Source organism: Parasteatoda tepidariorum, chromosome 3 (assembly GCF_043381705.1).
Source record: "Parasteatoda tepidariorum isolate YZ-2023 chromosome 3, CAS_Ptep_4.0, whole genome shotgun sequence".
In the NCBI taxonomy this organism is placed as follows: Eukaryota; Metazoa; Arthropoda; class Arachnida; order Araneae; family Theridiidae; genus Parasteatoda; species Parasteatoda tepidariorum.
Window position 1 is genome coordinate 67,398,228 of NC_092206.1, and position 19,457 is coordinate 67,417,684.

Genomic DNA, 19,457 nt, shown 5'->3' on the forward strand with positions numbered 1-19,457 from the left:
TGCAGTTTTATTTCTAGGAATGTCTAGTTGTTATAGAAACAATGGCTACTAATGAGAAAATCCTTTTTTAAACTTCTCTCCTGAACAATTTTTAGGATCGAGGGTGGAAATCGTCCCATTCTTTCGCTGTTCAAATTTGAGGATGGTGGAGCGAACGGTTTTGGAGTTATGAGACAGACACGCCGACAAACTCTCCATTTTATTATTATAGATTTATTTTTCCGTTATGCGCATATCAAATTAAATCTTTTAAAGGCTATAACGGGGAATTTATAACAGCCTTTGCATTAAAAATAAATAAAAACTAGTTTAAAGCAGTTACTTAATATTTATGATTTTCATATCAAAACTACAGCTGCTTTATCAAAGAGCTCTATGCGAATGAAACATACATTAATTTTTCAAAAAAAAAAACAGAACATGCAAACTGCTTAATTCTTTTAAGTTTATGCAACACAAAAATTTTCTTTGATGAATTGCATTCCATTCTCATCTAAGCCCAGCTCTTAACGTAGTGGTGCATCAACTAGTGCTATATCTGAAAAACAAAACACTTCTTAATTCCCAGCTGCAGTAAACATATAAATAGAAAGAAATGTAAATAAAAAGAACTTTTAACATTCAATACGTATTTTTAATACTAAAGGTCATGTCAGTTTTTGACAATAAGCATTTTCAATTCTCTCATTTGTTCGTTCTAAATATGCCATGAGTATCATGGATGCTAATGCAATATTTGACTATAGCTCTTTTTTGATAATTTTTTCTAGAAGTAAATCAACGTAGCCTACTTTATTTTGTGGTTGATTTACGTTTCTTAGCATATACACAGTAATTTACTTGAGAAATTTTTTTAGTTTATAACAAAAATTGAAGCTAATATTTGTGAAATATAGTATTTTCTATTACATTATTTCTGNCGCGAACTGCAGAAATATTCATTAGAGTTAAGCAAAAGTTTTTTAGTATTTTTTAATTGATAACAAAAATACATTTTAATATTTGATGGAAAAAAATTCGTTGAAAATTGCGCAAAATATGAACATTTAAAGTAATCATCCTTTCAAACTGCGCACACGCGGATAATAAAACAAATAAAAAAATTATATGCATATAATTTCGTTCTGATACTCCTTTTGTAACTTATGAAAAAGAAGTTAGATTTGAATTTTTCGAAAATTTAAAAGTTTTCGGGCAATTTACTTAGCAGTTTTTGTTAAGTTTGAAAGGTAAGGAATTTTCCTTAAATTTTGTTTTGAGCTGTTAAACAAGATTTATTAAAAATGACATTATTATAGAAGATTATTCCTATTGAAGTATGTTTTCTTTCATAAACTATTAAAAAAAATTTTATCTGGAGAATCATTGTAGGATATTAACATTTGTTGTTAAATTTTGTTCCATAACGCAAAATGAAATTTGTGGAAAACCCCTTACCCTTTAGAGCTTTCTTTAAAAAAGGGCAAAAGCTTCTTAGAAACTTATTACATTTTCAAGATATTCAATTCGAACATTTTTCATAAGTTATCGAATACCATTCACAACAAAAAAAATTTTGATTCTAGCTCATGCGAAATATGTAAGAAGTACTTTAAATGCTCATTTTAATTTTTAAAATTTTGAAATTATATTTTTGTTATTAATTCAAAATTTACACTAAAAATTTTACTGTCATAGTAAGAAAACTTAAGGCAAAAAAATTAGTTTTTCATAAAAAGGTCCATATCCGCATGAATACAATTATCCAATATAATAACGAAAGTACATACAAATACAAATTTTAAGCTTTTTTCTACATTATTATTCTTTTGGCATAAGGTGTTCAAAAACACTCCTTTCTCTTTTACTGTCGGCTCCTCAAACTTCTGAATGCTTTAAACTTTATAGATACATAAGAGAAGTATGACCTAAGCACCTTTAAATAATTCTTGAAGTATTTCTTGAGAAATTTGAAAAGGTTCCAAACTCAAATTCCTGAATACTTGATTGTAGGGTAGTATATGTAAATATATATTACCCTACACATACACACATATATATATGTAGTCTCGGAGTACTTTCAAAGTATTTCTGAAAAACTTCTGGCATAAGTTTGATAAAAAGGAGATTGAACTGGTTTTGAAAGCAAAAGTCTTAAGTAGAAAGTGAACATAAAAAAATGCTAACTTGATCCTTCAATGGCACAGAATGGCAATCCGCCTGAGCTCCACTTGCCATCATTACAAATGTATGCTCTTCTTGGAAGCTCTAGCTTGTCTTCATACGCATCACATTCTATATAGCACATAGCTGGCAACTTAGTTGTAGGGGTGTAACAATCGGCCACACCTCCGGAAACCAGTGATATAGTGCAATCTACGTAGGCTGTGAAAAAAGCAATTTAATTACTGTAGAGAAAAAAATATTACCATTTTACCATAATTGCAAATGCGAAGGCCTTTTTTTCTGATCGGGCAAATATTTATTTCCTTGCATGTACAGCGGAGCACCAATAATTCGAAAGTCGATTTACCGCATTGTCCAATTATCCGAATCGTTCAAAGACCATGTGCTTTTCCTACCTTCTTTTTGTTTTTCGCGAAAAAACTTCTAAGTTTTCAGAATAATTGAAAGGGATCAAAAAATGGCTTCTTTGGTCATTTGAAAACCTTGAAAAGAACTAGTTTCAAATAAGGAAAAAAGTTTCTGATAAAATTAAAAAAATTAAACCCGTAATTTGCGATATGATTTAATAGTACCATTTGCGATATGATAATACTACCATTGCCAATTCTGAGCCTAGAAAAAGTGTGATTGCTACAGTCTACATTTACTACAGTCATGTTTTAAATTTTTTTTAATGCAGTAACTCAAAAAAGCTCTTATTAATAAACATCGTTGCAGATGGGTATATATTATAGCCGCGAGGGCTAATCTGTCAATCACATGATTGGCAGAACGAGGGTTCGAATCCCAGCGTTGACTCCACAATATTTCCTCCATTCTTCAACACATTAAGAGTTTTCAGCGTCATGCACTCCCTAATTTATGACCCGTGGCAATTAGAATACGATATTCTCATTCATGCATAGATGGCAGCACCATAAAGCTGTTAAACTATTTCCAATTTCTAGTTAAATTTCGTTTCCGCAATTTTGAAACCATGCTAGTTGTAAATGATTAAGAAACCGTATAGTTTTGTTATCATGTTTTTTTAACCATACCAGCTGTAGACGATTTAGAAACCGTAATGGTAAAAAAGGTTCTTTACCGTAAACTTCACTGTTAGATGGGCAAACTGCTGACGGTTATTTTACTATAATTTTAGAAGGAAAATTCTTACATTGTATGCCACCTTTCTTTATTTTTTTCTTTTTCAAGAAAACATGAACCAGTGTCATAAAACAAATTACATGATAGGGATCTACATTCACCCATATTCAAAAGTATAGATGATTTATTGACCGAAACTCATGCGATACTAATATTTCAGTGTACAACTATATATACATACATTTTCAGGTGTAGAGATAATTATAATTAAATATCTTACGCTCGCATTCCTTAAATTTATGGGGCTTCCATACATTTTTCTTTCTGTCACAGCTCAAATTCACTTTCGACCCCACTTCTAAAGTATAGCCTTTAATACAAGTTTGGCTGCAAGATCTGTAAAAGTAATATTATGCTTTTTACGGTAAAAAGTTTTATTATATAAGTATATTAACTTCGTACCGGGCACTTTCGAACTTTGGCATTTATTATTTTAGAATAATATTACTTATTACGAATTAAATGTACTGTTTTTCATAATAAATAAATATATATATATATATATGCGTGTGTGTGTAATACAAAAATTATAAATACTTTTGTATTAATGAAAGCACTAAAACTCTTTTCATAAAACGTCTTTGGTAAAGAATATGTGTAGAGATATTCTATTTTGGGACTTCAAGGCTGAAAACATACCAATGAATAATAATTAGATATATATTTCAAAGGAGTTATTTTTAGAATCTTTCCCTCTTTCACTTCCATATTAGGAAGCATTAAATGATTTTCCTTAATGCGTAGGGTTGCAAGGTATGCGGCGATTGAGCCTTTTTACCTCATTTTCTGTTAGTATATAATGCAGAAGCAATGGTTTTTGCGTGACTCTTGCTGTATTATGTGTTCCATGTAAGATGTGCCGGAGCTAACCGGAGTTTTGTCCACCCCCCTCCCTTGTGGAGAGTATATATACACACACATTTCAATTTTTTTTCGTTCATTACAAAATTAAATGTAAAAGAAATAATAAATAACTTAAATAATTAGCAACTACTATTATAATTGAATGCAAAAAAATTTTAATCATTCCCTTAGTTTCGGAAATATGGCGAAATAAGCAAACGGCCGTTCTCCCGCTGAAACTATCGGGGTCTTATTATCCAGACTGCGGTTACTCCCCGTATAGGTCAAGAATCCAAATCAATCGGAAAAAAAATTATGTTTATTCCAAAAAAGTATGTTTTGTGTCTGAGTTCAGTTACTAAAAATATCGACTGCACTTATTTTAATCACAATTATCGTTAAATCAAAAATAATTAAAGTGTTTGGTTACACCACGCTCCATTGTGCATGAGTTCCATGTGGAAGGCACCCACTTATCAATTGTTAATTAATTATTGTTGACCATTATGTTGAGGAAGTAGACACAGAAGCAGCGTTTATCTAAAAAAAAAGGGGGGGGGAGGTATTTTTTAGGCATGATTTTCTTCTGGGAATGAATAGAAACCTTTTTCTGAATATTACTTTTTTTTTTATTTAAAAGAGTCCTAACACAGAGACATTTCTTTTAAATGCAGAATATATTAAGAAATAAAGTTTATGCCTTATTCTTTGCATGTTTCCAATTGTCAAAATCTGTAATCCTTAACACGTAATATTATAAGCTAATCACGTCTTAAGCGTTCGCATTCTGGGTGTCGCCAAGTAAAGCTTTCCAAGGTTGACGGTTTTTAGTCCAAATTCACTTAAATCCTTTTTTATTAAAATACTGTTACTTAGAACTTTCATCCACTGAGATTTTAAATTAATTATTTAATTTAAATTTAAATAAACTAATCGAGATTTAAAAACTTTGTAAAATAAATTAATATTCCTAATTGATTATTCAAAAAAGACTTAAACTATTTCTCGAGGCAATTCTAACTTTCCATAATGGCACTCAGAGCTCATTTCATTAGGCTATTTATTTAAGACAACAAATATAGCTACATTAATCGCTACCATTCAAAGAGGTTATCTGAAGTTAATACAACCCATGAAGTCAAGATTCCCAAACGATCTTTTTTTCCTCTTTGGTGTTTATTTAATTGTTCTTTTGCAGTGCTTATAACATTGGTTAATTTATTTCCGCGACTCGACGTGAATCTTAAAAATGAGGTTGGTGCAACATAGCCGCACCCGAATTTTGGGCCACTTAACTCTGCATTCAATTAAGCAATTCACAAACTGAAAGATGCATTCTAGAAATGCGCTACAAACTTTTCAGCATACGCTTTTTTGTATTTGATTATTTAATTTAAAATATATAAATGTTTTACTCACACTTTTCTGGAACTTAAATTACAAAAAACATCTGCAGTTTTCAAATTTGCAGGATAGAAACATGTCTTTGACTGACGTTTAAAGCGAGAATGTATTTTAGATGAATCTGTAAAAGAAAATATTTAATTAAGTAAGATCTCAATAAGATACTCTCAACTCGAGAAGAAAAGGATCACTGATACCCAATTACATGACCTATGACCCCAGAGCCAGCTCATTGTATTACAACAAGGTGGCGTGTTATTATTCTGGATATTATTGTCTAAGGTCGAGTTTCTCCTCATAATTTAGAATGTTAAATCACATGAAGTTAATTTACAAAACCGTATCATAAGCCGCGATGGCTCAAAGGATAGAGCTTTCGCCTTCCAATGAGGCGAACCGGGTTCGAATCCCAGTCGATACGAATACCGCATTCGGCTTGCACCGACCACAGTGCTGATGTGAAATATCCTCAATGGTAGACGGAGAATGGGTTAGAATCCCCTTGCCGTTAGGCTAACCGTGGGAGGTTCTCTTGGTCTTCCTCTCCGTGTAACGCAAATGCGGGTTAGCTCCATCAAAAAGTCCTCCACGAAGGCAAATTTTTCCCAATACTCGATCCAGGAGTTCCCTTGTCTTCTGGATTGGGTTCAAAATTACAAGGCTACGGAGTTAAACATTAGTCGTAGCCCAATTTCACAATTTTGCCGAATTTAGCAGACCGAATCAGACGAATTCCGAAATTTAGCAGACCCAATTTCGTTGTAAACCTTAAAATTAGGTCGGTTATTCTACGACGGTTATAAAATTATAAAACCGTATCATATTTCAATTTTTTTTAAATATTATTCTTTCCTGTATACTTCTTTTATATAACCTAAATTTATTATTTGCTTGTGAATTTTATGGTAATCATAATAGTTTTCGTTTTGTGTATCTGGCAACTTTTTTGCATAATTAGTTTGTTTATGTTCTACATGGCTTCGTGATTATCTTTGTGTTAAGTAAGAAATAAAACTAATCTTTCTCTGTGAAGTAATATAGATTATGTCACTTTAGAGAATTCATATTTAACGGGCTAGACTTACTCGGAATAAAATGGAAAGAACAGTTGCTAACACAAACGAATGCCACGTTTCATCAGCAAATCAGGATACATACCCACGATGCCGTCGCTGGCAGACATCACATTGTTTGCTTCGAAATAATTATTCGTTCGCAGCGTCCATTACAAATAAGATTGTATGAAAAACAAAAAGAAAAAAAGAAAAGAAAACGAAAAAAAAAGAAGAAAAAAAAAACGCGTAGTACATATCGATTTGTGCGTCTAAAAATTTAGGTGTTAATATTAGCTAACTATTTAATATTTTTTAGTATCAAAATCATGAGTTAATATCCATTTTCAATTTACTTATGCAATTTATTAGTTAATTAGCTCAAAACTAATAAAACAAAAATTTATTAAGAGTAAAATATAACTACAGGCTGGGAAACACGACCTAAACTCTCTGAGCAGGTTGCTTGTAGTGAGGCCGAGAGATCATCCTCAAAACCGAAGAAGATTAGGTGAAATTTGAGTATTCATTTTTTGCAAGTGGCTCAGTGAATAGAAAATTCACCTCTCAATGAGGTCATCTGGATTCGAATCCCAGGGATGGCTGGTTGAATTCCGCACTTGACTCGTATAGACCACAATTCTGATATAAAATATCCTCAGTAGTAGACAAATAACTGGTTAAAGTCCCCTTGCCGTCAGAGTAACCGTGGGAGTTTTTCATGGTTTTCCTCCCCATGTAACGCAAATGCGGATTAGTTCCATAAAGAAGTCTTCCACAAAGGCTAACTTGTCCCAAAGCATAATCCTGAAGTTCTCTTTTCTTCTGGATTGGGTTCAAAATTACAAGGCTACAGAGTTGAGCATTGATAGACGTAATCTCAGATTTGGATCGGTTTTTGAACGCCGGTTATAAAAGGTAGTTAAACAAGCTGCAGTGGCTCAAGGGATAGAACACTCGCCTCCCAATTAGATGACTCAAGTCCGAATCAGACCTTCAGTTCCAGCAGAGATTTAAGCACTTTAGTAAGTCGGAATTTTGACTAATGACTAATTCCATGTAGCGAAGAAAATCTGCCGGCAGCTCTAGAATTGATCCACATTTATGTCATTAAAAACCGATCTTCAAATGAATTTTGAACCATGTAGTTAAACCAAGAATGGTCGGTATTTCTATCTTCGATAGATTCCCTTTAATAACAATTGAACGATAAACTACGTTTGTAACATTCAAGAAACAATTGAAGCTTACATTTTCATCACGAACAGGGCTTTAGTAGATATTTTAATGCTCTAACTTTTCTGAAAGTGGTTAGAATTTTGATTGATAAAATTTCCCTTCAGACACGAAATTTATCAATGAAAAAAGTAGACTATCTTGCCTTCAGTTCAAATCACAATTGACTGTTTCTTTAAGACAGGCATCATTATATAATGTAGTTTTAACAATACTATGAGAAGAAAAGTATTAACTCAATAAGATATTTAAAAGAAATTAAATCATTGCTAGAATTAGTAATTAATAACAGTAGTTTATTGTTAATTCTTCACTTACTTTGTTTGAAATAACCATCCTTCAAAATAAATATATCTGAAAAATGAATAAATGAAGGCATTAATAAATATTTAAAATCTTAAGATATTAGGGTTGTTGTAATATTCAATTTAAATACTATATTCTAATAAATAAAATGAAAGTATATATATAAAAAATTAGGTATACTGAGTATTAGATATACTCAATACTTGCTAAACGTGAATAAAAAAGAAAGTAATTTGAAATATATAACATAAAGTTTCTAACAAAAAAATTGGAAAATAAAGGGGAGAAACAAAGCTAGAAAGAAATAGAATGCGAGAGAGAAAAGGGATGAAAAACAGAATAAGAAAAACCACAGTGGTCGAGAGGGTCAAATCAGGGTAAATTGCATTTCCAAGAGCTACGGAGAGTTGGCGAAGAACTAACGTCGTTAGCATACCACTTTGACATATAATAACTTCTTTTTATAACAGATAACAATACTTAAGGGCAAAATGATAGAGCAATTTGTTCTTACCTCTCAGGCAATCAAAGTCTTTCCCAAGATTTGAAGGCTGGCAAAATTCTGTATGAATTATGCAACTGTCACAAGTATCCATTAGATCGCATATCTCTTTAGAATAAGAGCATCTTCGATATGAACTCAAAATTTCGCTTGCGGTGATCCTAATTAAAGATTAACAACAATTTCTATGAAAATAAAAGCCTCAGTAAAAACTTTTCTTTCTGGGTTATCAGATTTTAATTTTTTATTTATTTCGTACTTATTGCAGCCGACGCCGCTGCTTAGGGTATTAGCTGTGAAAAAATGTAACGACTAAAAACTTGACTTAACGACTCAAACTTGTAGACTTAAAAACATGAAATTATTAAGGCGTGTAGAAAAGTGTAAGTAATTACGATGGAATAAAAATATTAGCATGCGAAAATTTGTTCGAGAATTACCCAAGTCAAAATTCTTGATGGTTTGATGATTTATGTTGATTTCAGTGCGATTCATGATGGGCCAACATCATCTGATGGTCACCATCATCCAACATTTTTCATTACGTGTTTACGGTTTTTGAAATGCCAACAAACTTCCATTATTCAATGATTGAAAATGCTACTTTAATACTATGATGGTTAACCATCAAGAGAAGTTTGACTCTCATGGATCAAAAATCCATGATGGTTTCAACTATACATTTACATGATGGTTAAATGGGAATTCTTGTTAGTTCTCGGGAATATACTATCTAAACAATTTGGGTTTCTTATGTTGGACCATCATAAATCAGTCCGAATTTCTACATTAAGATGATGGTTGTTCATAATCGTTCGAACATTTAATTAAGATAGTACGATGGAAATTCGTGATAGTTCAACATGAACAAATTATCAAAACAAGTTGCTATTCTTATGTTGAACCATCATAAATCAGGCCGAATTCCTGCATTAAGGTGATGGTTACTTTATGATGTTCACCATCAAAAAATACAATGGTTCATGATGGAATTAGTGATGGTTACCATCAAGATTATGTTGATCCATCAATGGAAAACAATCAAAAATCTTGACTTATTAGGTATTAACTGTCAAACTTATTGGAGAAAAAACGATATAGCTCGGTTAGTTGCATTCCTGCGGCATTGAGGCCGCAGGAATGCAACTATAGTGTTAAAATTTGAGGTGCTGAATCGGCAACATTTGTTTATGAACTTAGCATAGAGTTTTCAATTTCAAAATTCTAATTTGGTCGAACGTTATTGAGTGCTTTTTTGGAAATTTTTCTCGCTTTGTTTTGCTTTATGTTACATTTTGTTTTTCTGCTTAAACTCTTTAAGACTTTGAAACTTGAAATTACGAAGATGTGTGGAGAAGAGTACAAGTTGATTGTTAGTTCGAGAATTGTCTGTTAAATTTGTAGTAGAAAAAAAAGAGAAAAAAAATGTGTTTGTCGATCAAGTGTCGGTTGATATATAACTACAGAGTTGAAATTTAATGTGCTGATAGAACTACTTTGTACTATTTCAACAAGAGTTTTTTTTTTTTTAATTGCATTTGATCGAAAGTCACTGCAAATTTAAGTGCTTTTTCGTGATGTTTTTTCCATATTTTTTACTTTAAATGCTGAAATACTGACTAATTATCCATTGTTGTAGAAAATGTTGTATTTTTTCCTTACGAGAAACTTATTTCGTAATTTTATAAATTGGTGCTCAGGTAGATATAAATCAAAAATAGCAATAAAAAAAGAGAAAGAGAGAGATTACGTATTCCCATATATAAATCTTAACATTTATAGTGAAATTGTTTTTAAAAAAAATGTAAAATTACTACTCATTTATCTCTTCTTATTGAGTCACAGTATTCAGGTTAAAAAACTTTTTCAAGCTCAGATGATTATTTTTAGAATCCAGATAATTGTTAATTTCGTTATGATTAACACGTTAGCAAAATTTTCTTATAGAAAGCTAAAATAATTGTAAACTTTGAAACTAAAATGTTCTGTGTTTTTGTGGAAAATATTGACGTTAAAGAAGAAATAAACAATGATGAATGAGAATCAATTACAGGGATTGGAGAGCGAAGCGAGCAGCAAGAGAAGTCTTCCATTCATTCAAAAAATGCGTAGAACTATTTCCACAGAACTTATGCAGTTAAAATAAAATGTTAGTTTAGTTAGATTATACCTAAGTTAGCTTTTTTTCTAACAGCGCATCAAATATATCGCGAAACAAAGTCATATGCATTATTCAGAAACCAGTACCGTTTTTAGCCCTTCTATTATAAGCAATCTCCTTATGTGAGTGTGCCTTTCATTTCTGTTGCAGATGGGGTGAGGCAGTGGTTCCCAAATGGTGTTCCATGGAATCCTAGGGTTCCGTGGAAAGGTTATAGTAGTGCCATGAGTTAAGACTTTTTTTTACAACCAGTATCGTTTTTACAAACCTGTAATAGGTTTGCATCCGACCAGGTACTTTTTATGAAAATATTTACGTAAATTGTTTATTTACGTCGCCAAAGAGCTGCACAATGGGGTATTGGCGACGGATCAGGAAACCCCTGACGATGATCCGCAGACACGCCATCACAATTTCGATCCTCTACAAATGGGATGGCACCCCTGCTTCGGTAGCCCGACTACCTGTGCGCGAAGTCAATAGAACAGTTTACGGTAAAATAGTTTAACGAGGACCAATACTGCACACTCTCTGTCCCTTCGCAGTCTGATCAAAGTGGTCACCCAGCCGCACACTGACAGCAGAAAGTGATGCATGACATCGGTGATCAGCTCGTAGGTTCATTGAAACATTTCGAAATAAATCAGGCTGATTTTTCAATCAATAATACTCTCTAATTAGTCTTAATGTAAAAAAAAAACTCATTATAATAAGCCTACAAATTGTCAGGAATTGTTAGAACTAGAAAATACTGTAGATTATTCAATGGCAGAGATTCTTCATTTATCCTGCAGCAGATCCGCCATACTTTCGGGAACTGGTTCTATAAAAGTTTATTTATTGAACATTTTTGCATATGCACTTAATTACCGACCAAATTGGTCTGTCAGTCTACTGGATGTCGCAGGCTAATTAGAAATTTAAGCTCTTTACCAAAGTCGCCGCTATTCATAGTCGCTAGAAACCCATGAACGATTACAAAGCGTCGACTTTTCATAAACCGCTGAATTTTTGGAAACCAATAGAAATCCGGCGATGACTCATATGGGCATTACGGGATGTCTAGCAACGATGCCATATCTTTATGTATAGCATGGGAAATTTCACCACCAATGTCTATGGGAAGAACGAATTTTAGGCTCACAAATATCTCAGAAAACTAATAATCGATTTCAATGCAGTTAATGGTACTCAATGAAAAAATTATAAGGTGTGGATATAATTTTTCCATAAATAGATATATTTCACCTTTTTTTATTATAAATCATAAAATCAAAATATTAATATAAATTTTTTTTAATGTTTATTTATTATATTTCTTATTGCAAAAGCGAAAAATTAAAATAAATCACCACTTTCTAAGATACTTGTGCCAGATTAACCTGTTTTCCATTAAGAGGACACTATACAGTCCATGGTATATTCTGTTTTACCTGGATCAGTAATTTAAAGTATAGACAAATAGGATTGAAATGATTGATTGATTGTAAATCATGAAGTTTCAAACAATGATAAATTTTTCTCAATAGATCTAAATGCAAACAAATTATGGCAGAATTACTCAGGATTACGCAGTAAGAAAGTAACTATTCCATAATTTGTTTGTTTTTTAAAATTTTGAAGAAAAAAAAATTTTTTTTTCATGATTTGAAGCTTACGATTTACTCTAGGTTTACCTGAACTAACTTTCTCTATACTTTAAATTTTAGATTACTAATACAGATAAAACAGAATTTACCATGAAGTATTTCTCCGGCGGCATAGCATCTTTTTAACACAGCATTAGTTGTAATTTCAAGTTGGTAGTAGTTAGTCTCCGTAAGAGTCACTATAATGAAGAATTCGAAAGCAGTTTGTAATAATTTATGTCTACAAATATGTAATAAGAAATTAATATAAGAAAAGCACATATCAAATTATCCTCGAGAAGGCCAGGGCTCACAGTGGGCTTTCGCGAAAATGATGATGATGACATATCAAATTGATTTACTATGAATGAAATGGAGTATAAAATTAGAAAATAATAACACTTTACTCATAAGCTAAATCAGAAACTATCATACCTATCGATTTCTCTTTCAATTGTAGTTTCATTGGGGCAGAAGCATGCGATTGCATTGTAATCTTTTGCACCAACATCTTTATATCTTTCTGTTATTTGCCTGATCACAAGAGGAGAAGACACCGATTTTGATATAATTGAAAGAAAAAGACCTAACGCACCTAAAATTATTAAGAGAAAATTATAATGTATACCTTTAAAAGTTTTCAATCTAAATATGGATGGTTAATCGTAAGTCTAAGCTAAATGGTTAAATATAGATGATTAACCGTAAGCTAACACAAAGTGGTGCTAGCTGTGAAAATTCGTAATAAGACTTTCGAGTTCCTATTTTTGATTTAGAATCCATTAAAATTAGACTTTTGAATCGGAAAAATAAATATTCAAAAAATTTTTTTTCCTCATAGAAAGCTTTGCAATTTCTTCATAAATGATACTTGAAAAACTTTCCTACTCTCGTCTGCACATTTGCCCCTTTTTTGAGGGAAATAGGGGTAATTTGAAGGGGGGGGGGAAATAAATTTCTTCTAGACAGGCAAGGGATTTTCCGATGTATTTTTGGTTTTCAGGGTGATTGGGGGACAAACACCATTCCCCGAAATTCTACATTACTAGATTAATGAGCTATTGTTGCATGTTAAGGAGGATGTAGATATAAAAAGTTTTTCATTATTCACTTTTGGTAATTTAAACAGTTAGAATATATATATATAATCAGAGACAATATCTCACTTGCCTGTTGTTGTTGTAGGCAACTAAGTCACTGGAGTGCGATTGTTCTTGTTTTCCAATGGCGCCATCTATGGCCAAGAATTCAACATCATTTACAGATCATAATTTTGATCTGTGGATAATCACATTCATCCACAGATCGTAATTATCACCTAAACCAGAGAATGATCAATCTCCAATCCAGTGACCCCAGAGATATAATTTGTTTTGGGTTCATGGAGGACTTTGAGACCCGACAGATTTTACGTACACCAGTCAGCATTTACTGCACGAGAAGTTTTCGGCATGATTCGGATTCGAACTTCCCTTCTCAAGAACGCGAATCCATCGTCCTACCAACGGGCAAATACAATTCTCCTCCAAATCACCTCCCATTTTCCCTCTAAAATGGGTGAGGCTTACAGGGGAGTGTATGGGATTTTCAGTCATTTTTCTCTAATGACATAACAAATCTTTCTATGAAAAAAAATTCTGTTAATTAATTTTTCAGTAGAAACATCCCTTCTTTGCTATAATTACGTTCAACCTTAAAAAACTCGCCATCCTATACTGTTATTGTATTTTTACTGCTGACAATATTGTTTGTGCTACTTACCATTCAATTTGAGATTAATTGAAAACATAAAATAACACAACACTCAAAACATGGCAATCCTTGAACTTTATTGTTATGTTTTACTAATGAATTCCTTAAATCGATTTATGGTTTACGAACTTATAGAATTTATAAAATACGGAAAAATCTTATGATGGGTTAATATACGTATGTTATTGAATTTAATAGCAACAATCTCAATACTAAAGCTTCCAAGATGATAGATACTTAAAATTTCGTAATCAGCCATGAATTTATAATTTAAAATCTTCCTTAAAATTTCTTATATACAGATACACATTTTTCTAAAAACATTGTTTTACCACTCTATCACTTCTGAACCAAACGGTTAATCTACCAAAAGATTACCATTGACGGATTGTATAGCCAGAAAGTAGTCGTTAGATATGTAAAATAAAAGTACATTATTCATGTAGAAAACTAAAAAAAAAAACTTTGATATCCTTTAATACAAAAATTTAAAACTTTCGGTACCTTTTTAAAACTTAAAAGTTTGTTTTTAAATTAATAAAATATTAAATTTGACATGAAAAATTTTGATAACTATCCTCGGCAACATTTAAAATCTTTATCATGTTTTCCAGAAATCAGGAAGAAGAAAAAATTTCACTTGAAGATAATAAATTAAAAGTTATTTAGAATCACAAAAATAATTGCTACTTACAAACGAGGTAATAAATTTTGAAACTTTCTAGCATCTTTTATGAGTAATGATTTTACACTAATTTAAAATCTATGAGTAGTAACTTAGATATACATCAAAATACTTTGAAGAAAACACCTTATTATGAAATGAAAGTTATAAAAAAGGCCGGGGTAAACTGAATTACGTTTTACTCAATGTACGTAATAAATAAATAAAAAAAAAAGAATTATTCGCAGTAGTTCTGCGAAATTAAAATGATTACTTGCAACCAGAATTTCGCAATATTTATTGTCCGGGTTTCAATATAAATGTAGAAACCTAGTCAAAGCTCAGTGGGTTGTGTTTTCTTTTGGAAACTATTTCGAACACCTTGTCTGTTAAATCCGCCTCCATATCTTAAAATAAAATTTAAAAAATATTCTTACAAACTAAATACTCAGGAGATCGTTCTTTAAACTAAAACTTTCAGTTCATGTTCTAATTATTATTTAAAACGAATTAACATTCAACATTTTACGTTTCTACATTTCAAATTAAATTTTGTAAAATCAAATAGATTCACAGGGATCGATTTAGGCATGGCCTTAAAGAGTTGTAGTTTATGGTCACCTCAGCGATTGAAAATAAACTGTGAAAATTTTACAAATCAAATAAAATCTATGGCTATAGAAGTATTTAAATCTGAAATATTCTTTCCTGAGCTTTGTATCTGAAGATAAACAAATGCAATTTTTATTAAAGTTTGAAATAAATGTCAAAATTATAAAGACTAAAGAGTACAAGTACCGGTCATCTCCAAGAAAACTAATTTTACAGGAGAGAACAGCTTAATAAATAAAACTTGTTTTACTTAATGATCGTATATTCTATTCTATTGCAATAACATCACATAATTTTTAATTTAAAAAATAATTAGAACTTGGAAATGACAGGTTTTTGGACAGTACCTTAAAGCGAATACCATACATTATTTTTAACATGCAAAAATATTGATAATTTGTCATTTTGAAATTAAATAATGATTGTATTTTAGTCTATGACTATATATTCATGAATATCTGTGTAGATTCAGAAATCTTTCGGATTATGATAATCTGTGCTGAGCCTCTTAAACATTTCTTCCTAAAAAGACAAAAACTCATTTGATTTATATTGTAAAAACTTCTTTGATGCCAGCAATTTTCTTGTGGTTTATGGCAACTTTTCCAAAATATGCATCCGTAACTGGATAAGATTCCGCTTTTAAGGTACTTTTTTTGTACATAGAAATATTAATTTGCAATAACCACCACAGAAAGGAGATACTTCACCTTCAGATGTAGTATTTTTATAAGTAAAATGGCTATAATGTTATACCTGAAACTGTTATTTCTCTTTCCTTGCTTTTCCATAAAAGCATTTTGATAACACATTTTTGTTATAATGCCCCAGCTACCAGCTTTGCAGACACCTTCTTTACAGTTCATAATTACTTTTATCCCTTTTTTATTCTCTTGCATATATACATTCCAAAAACTACCTTCTGAATCACTCATTGTATGATAAAAACTATCAACAAAATAATTAATTGTTAGGCTATGCGAACAATTATTAAGCAACAAAGTCAGCCATTTGGCGATATATATCCAAGTTTATTTTGAGAACAGGTCATTCTCCAGAATATGTATAGCATATACTGGCAAGCATGTTTTCGAAGGAAATTGAAATTTCAATGCATAAAATATACTATACCAAGTAGAGTAGGATTCGAAGGCTACCGGCAGCTGGAATTACTTTAACCATTCTCTAAAAATTAAAAAATAATAATTGATCAGCAAAATGCAGCCACTGCATTTGCAGAGCTGTAAAAGAACACCAGAAATCATGCTTGTAATGCAAGATAAGAGTTTCCATTTAGTGGTAACTAATCATTGTGAAAATAGTTAAGTTACTGTCCAGCAAGTAATTTTAGGGCGTTAGTAACATTATCAAACAACGCTGAGTACCTTAGCAACAGTTGCAAGCAGATAATGATTTTTAAATTAAGGACATGATAGAATTTTTAATAATTTAATTTTCGAGCATTTTTTAGTTTGGCATCGTAATCCATAGAAAAATTAGCGAACTATAGTTGATCTAAAGTAAGAACTCCCCTCGCCATTCGCCTGGACCCGTGGTGGTGACTATGGTAATGAGGTATAACTATTTCAAGTAGGGGTGTGGGGTCAATGCAGAGGACAGGTTTTTGCTCAGGTCAGAGAGAGAAAGGGAACTTTTTTCTGCTGTCTATTGTGTTAGGCCTAGAGTGAAGAGAAACTACCCTCCCTGAAATGCGCTATTCTTGCTTCTATAGCAGCAGACGGCCTCAGACTTAGAGGCGGGGAGGAGTTCTTACCGTAGACAAACTGTACATTGCTCTACTATTCGCGATCGCAACGCTCGAACAAATCATCTGAGGAAAGACCGGTTCCATGTCTTGACCCTCCCCATCTCTTCTCAGTTGTACAGAAATGTACTACGATATTTCACTTTATCTTTTTGGTATTTAATTACCGAAATTTTTTTTAAAAATTTCCATGACGCTCTCTTTCAGAATTATGTTTAATACAGTTTTAAGTTCCATATAGTTTCCCAACTTAAAAGGTTTTAATCTATTTGAAAATCAAGTCAGAAACTAACTTACTTTTTTCTTCTATGACTGTCCACACGCTAATGGTGAAAGCAAAGTGTTGTCATACATAGAGTTGTGCGCTACACCACATGCATCCCATTTCAACCGCCAATTAATAGCCCTCTATCCTTGCCATCTTGGATAAAAATTTTCAACTGTATTTTCACTACTTATTATTTTTTTATATTTAATAAACGTTTGATAATAAGGAGAACAGCACTTTATAATTTTTACAACTTTTATGTAATTTCCTTTTAACTTTAAAGCAATAAAATAAAGAGATTTATGGTTTTCAATTATTCAAAACTAAACGTTTATCAGTTTCTAGATATTTTAAAATCTAATTTTATTACAGATATAAACTGATGAAAACCGATTAAGATGACACTAGTAAACTTCTTTAATGTCAATTACATAAAAACAGACAACTGTAAACTATTCAACTACCTATCAAACACTTTTGTTAGCAAAATTGTATTGGGATAATTTCAGGGGTAATTGTGAACCCCAGTCGAAATTCCGGAAAATTTCTTGAGTAAAAAAAAAAAATAAATAAATAAATAAAAAAGTTTAAACCGAAAAAAATTTAAACAAGGTTTTTTCCTTTTTCTCAATATTTCCTAGTTTACTTAAAATATATTTAAAATTTTACACATACCTATGATGACCTGGAGAAGCAATTGAAATTTACAAATATGTCTTTCTTTCTTGAGTTTACGATTATAATAACTATTTACTGATAAAAAATTAATATTAATCTTGAATATAAGCTTATAAAGTAGCTCTCTTATAAACAAATAAAATAAACTGCGTTTTTAAGTTCCACCTTTGAAAATTTGATTTCCGAAATCTTTTGTGATCACCGATTTTTTTAAACATCTGAACCTTCGATCTCCGGAAACTTCCGAATCACGGTTAACGAAAAATCCGGATTTTTTCCGGAGCACAATCAGCCCTGTAATTTTGTCAAAGAGAATCTAAAATACCGTTATCTAAAATACTCAAAATGTGTGGCGGTTGGCGGTCTTGTATTTTACATGTATTGAAAGGTACCGCCAAATAGAGTAAATATCTTATCAGTTTATTTATGAAAATTAAAGAGGATTAAAAGCATATTTGGAATTTTTCTCCCCCTCTGATAGCAGAGTTTGGTCGGATCTCTCAATAACTGTCACTAAAGTGTCAAACAACTAGCATGCAACATAAGTTCAAGTCGTGAGAAATATACTACCATTTCTACTTACTTATAACAACTAAACTATTTTCGATGTAAAAATGATGGAAATAGAACAATTTTGAAATTGATGAAAGATTCCTCAATATGCCAAAAAAAAAATATCACATCATGTATAAAACACAATGTTCCTTCTTTTTAACATATGGAATTTAGTAACAAGAATCTATCAATTTAACGAGTGCTTTGTATAAATATAATTTATAAATTATTTTTTTCTTGTGCCAAATATATTTTCTCTAAGGAAAAATGTTATATACGAGTATGCAATTGACTTTTGAGCCAGTTCTCAACTAGGATCATCAGACGGCCAAAATTACCCCAGTAATAGACAGGGATGAGATTAGCCAAAAGGCAAAAAAGCTGAATTTCCACGATAGTAAATTTTACGCAAGTGCAACCCTTTAATCATAAATTCCAGACATTTTAAGGTAATAAATAATGTGTTGACATACAATTGTGTACTAATCTATCATTATATTAATGATTACATTGATACTTAACATTTAGTGAAAATAAAAATTACCAATTGAAAAAACAAAGCTGGAAATTATATTTTTCCTCAGTTCACATGAGAGACAATTATTGCTTGAAAAACTACCTGGTTTAGCAAATTAAAACTACTGAGAATATACATTAATATTTCATTTCTTTTAATAAATACTGTTATGTGATTTATAGCAAATATATAAGTAATATTA

At 31.4% G+C, this 19,457-nt stretch overlaps 1 protein-coding gene across 1 annotated transcript; it reads right to left on the reverse strand.

Annotated features, from left to right (window-relative positions):
- Positions 1 to 308: 308 nt before the first annotated feature.
- On the reverse strand, positions 309 to 15,041 carry LOC107454350 (uncharacterized). Its single transcript, XM_043052871.2, has 8 exons — positions 14,891 to 15,041; positions 12,880 to 13,039; positions 8,668 to 8,816; positions 8,166 to 8,201; positions 5,575 to 5,680; positions 3,533 to 3,648; positions 2,167 to 2,364; positions 309 to 538 (listed from the first exon to the last, which is right to left on the reverse strand). Exons 1-8 carry the CDS (start codon positions 14,922 to 14,924, stop codon positions 507 to 509), a joined length of 831 nt encoding a protein of 276 aa, XP_042908805.2. The 5' UTR covers positions 14,925 to 15,041; the 3' UTR covers positions 309 to 506.
- Between the last annotated feature and the right edge of the window lie 4,416 nt (positions 15,042 to 19,457).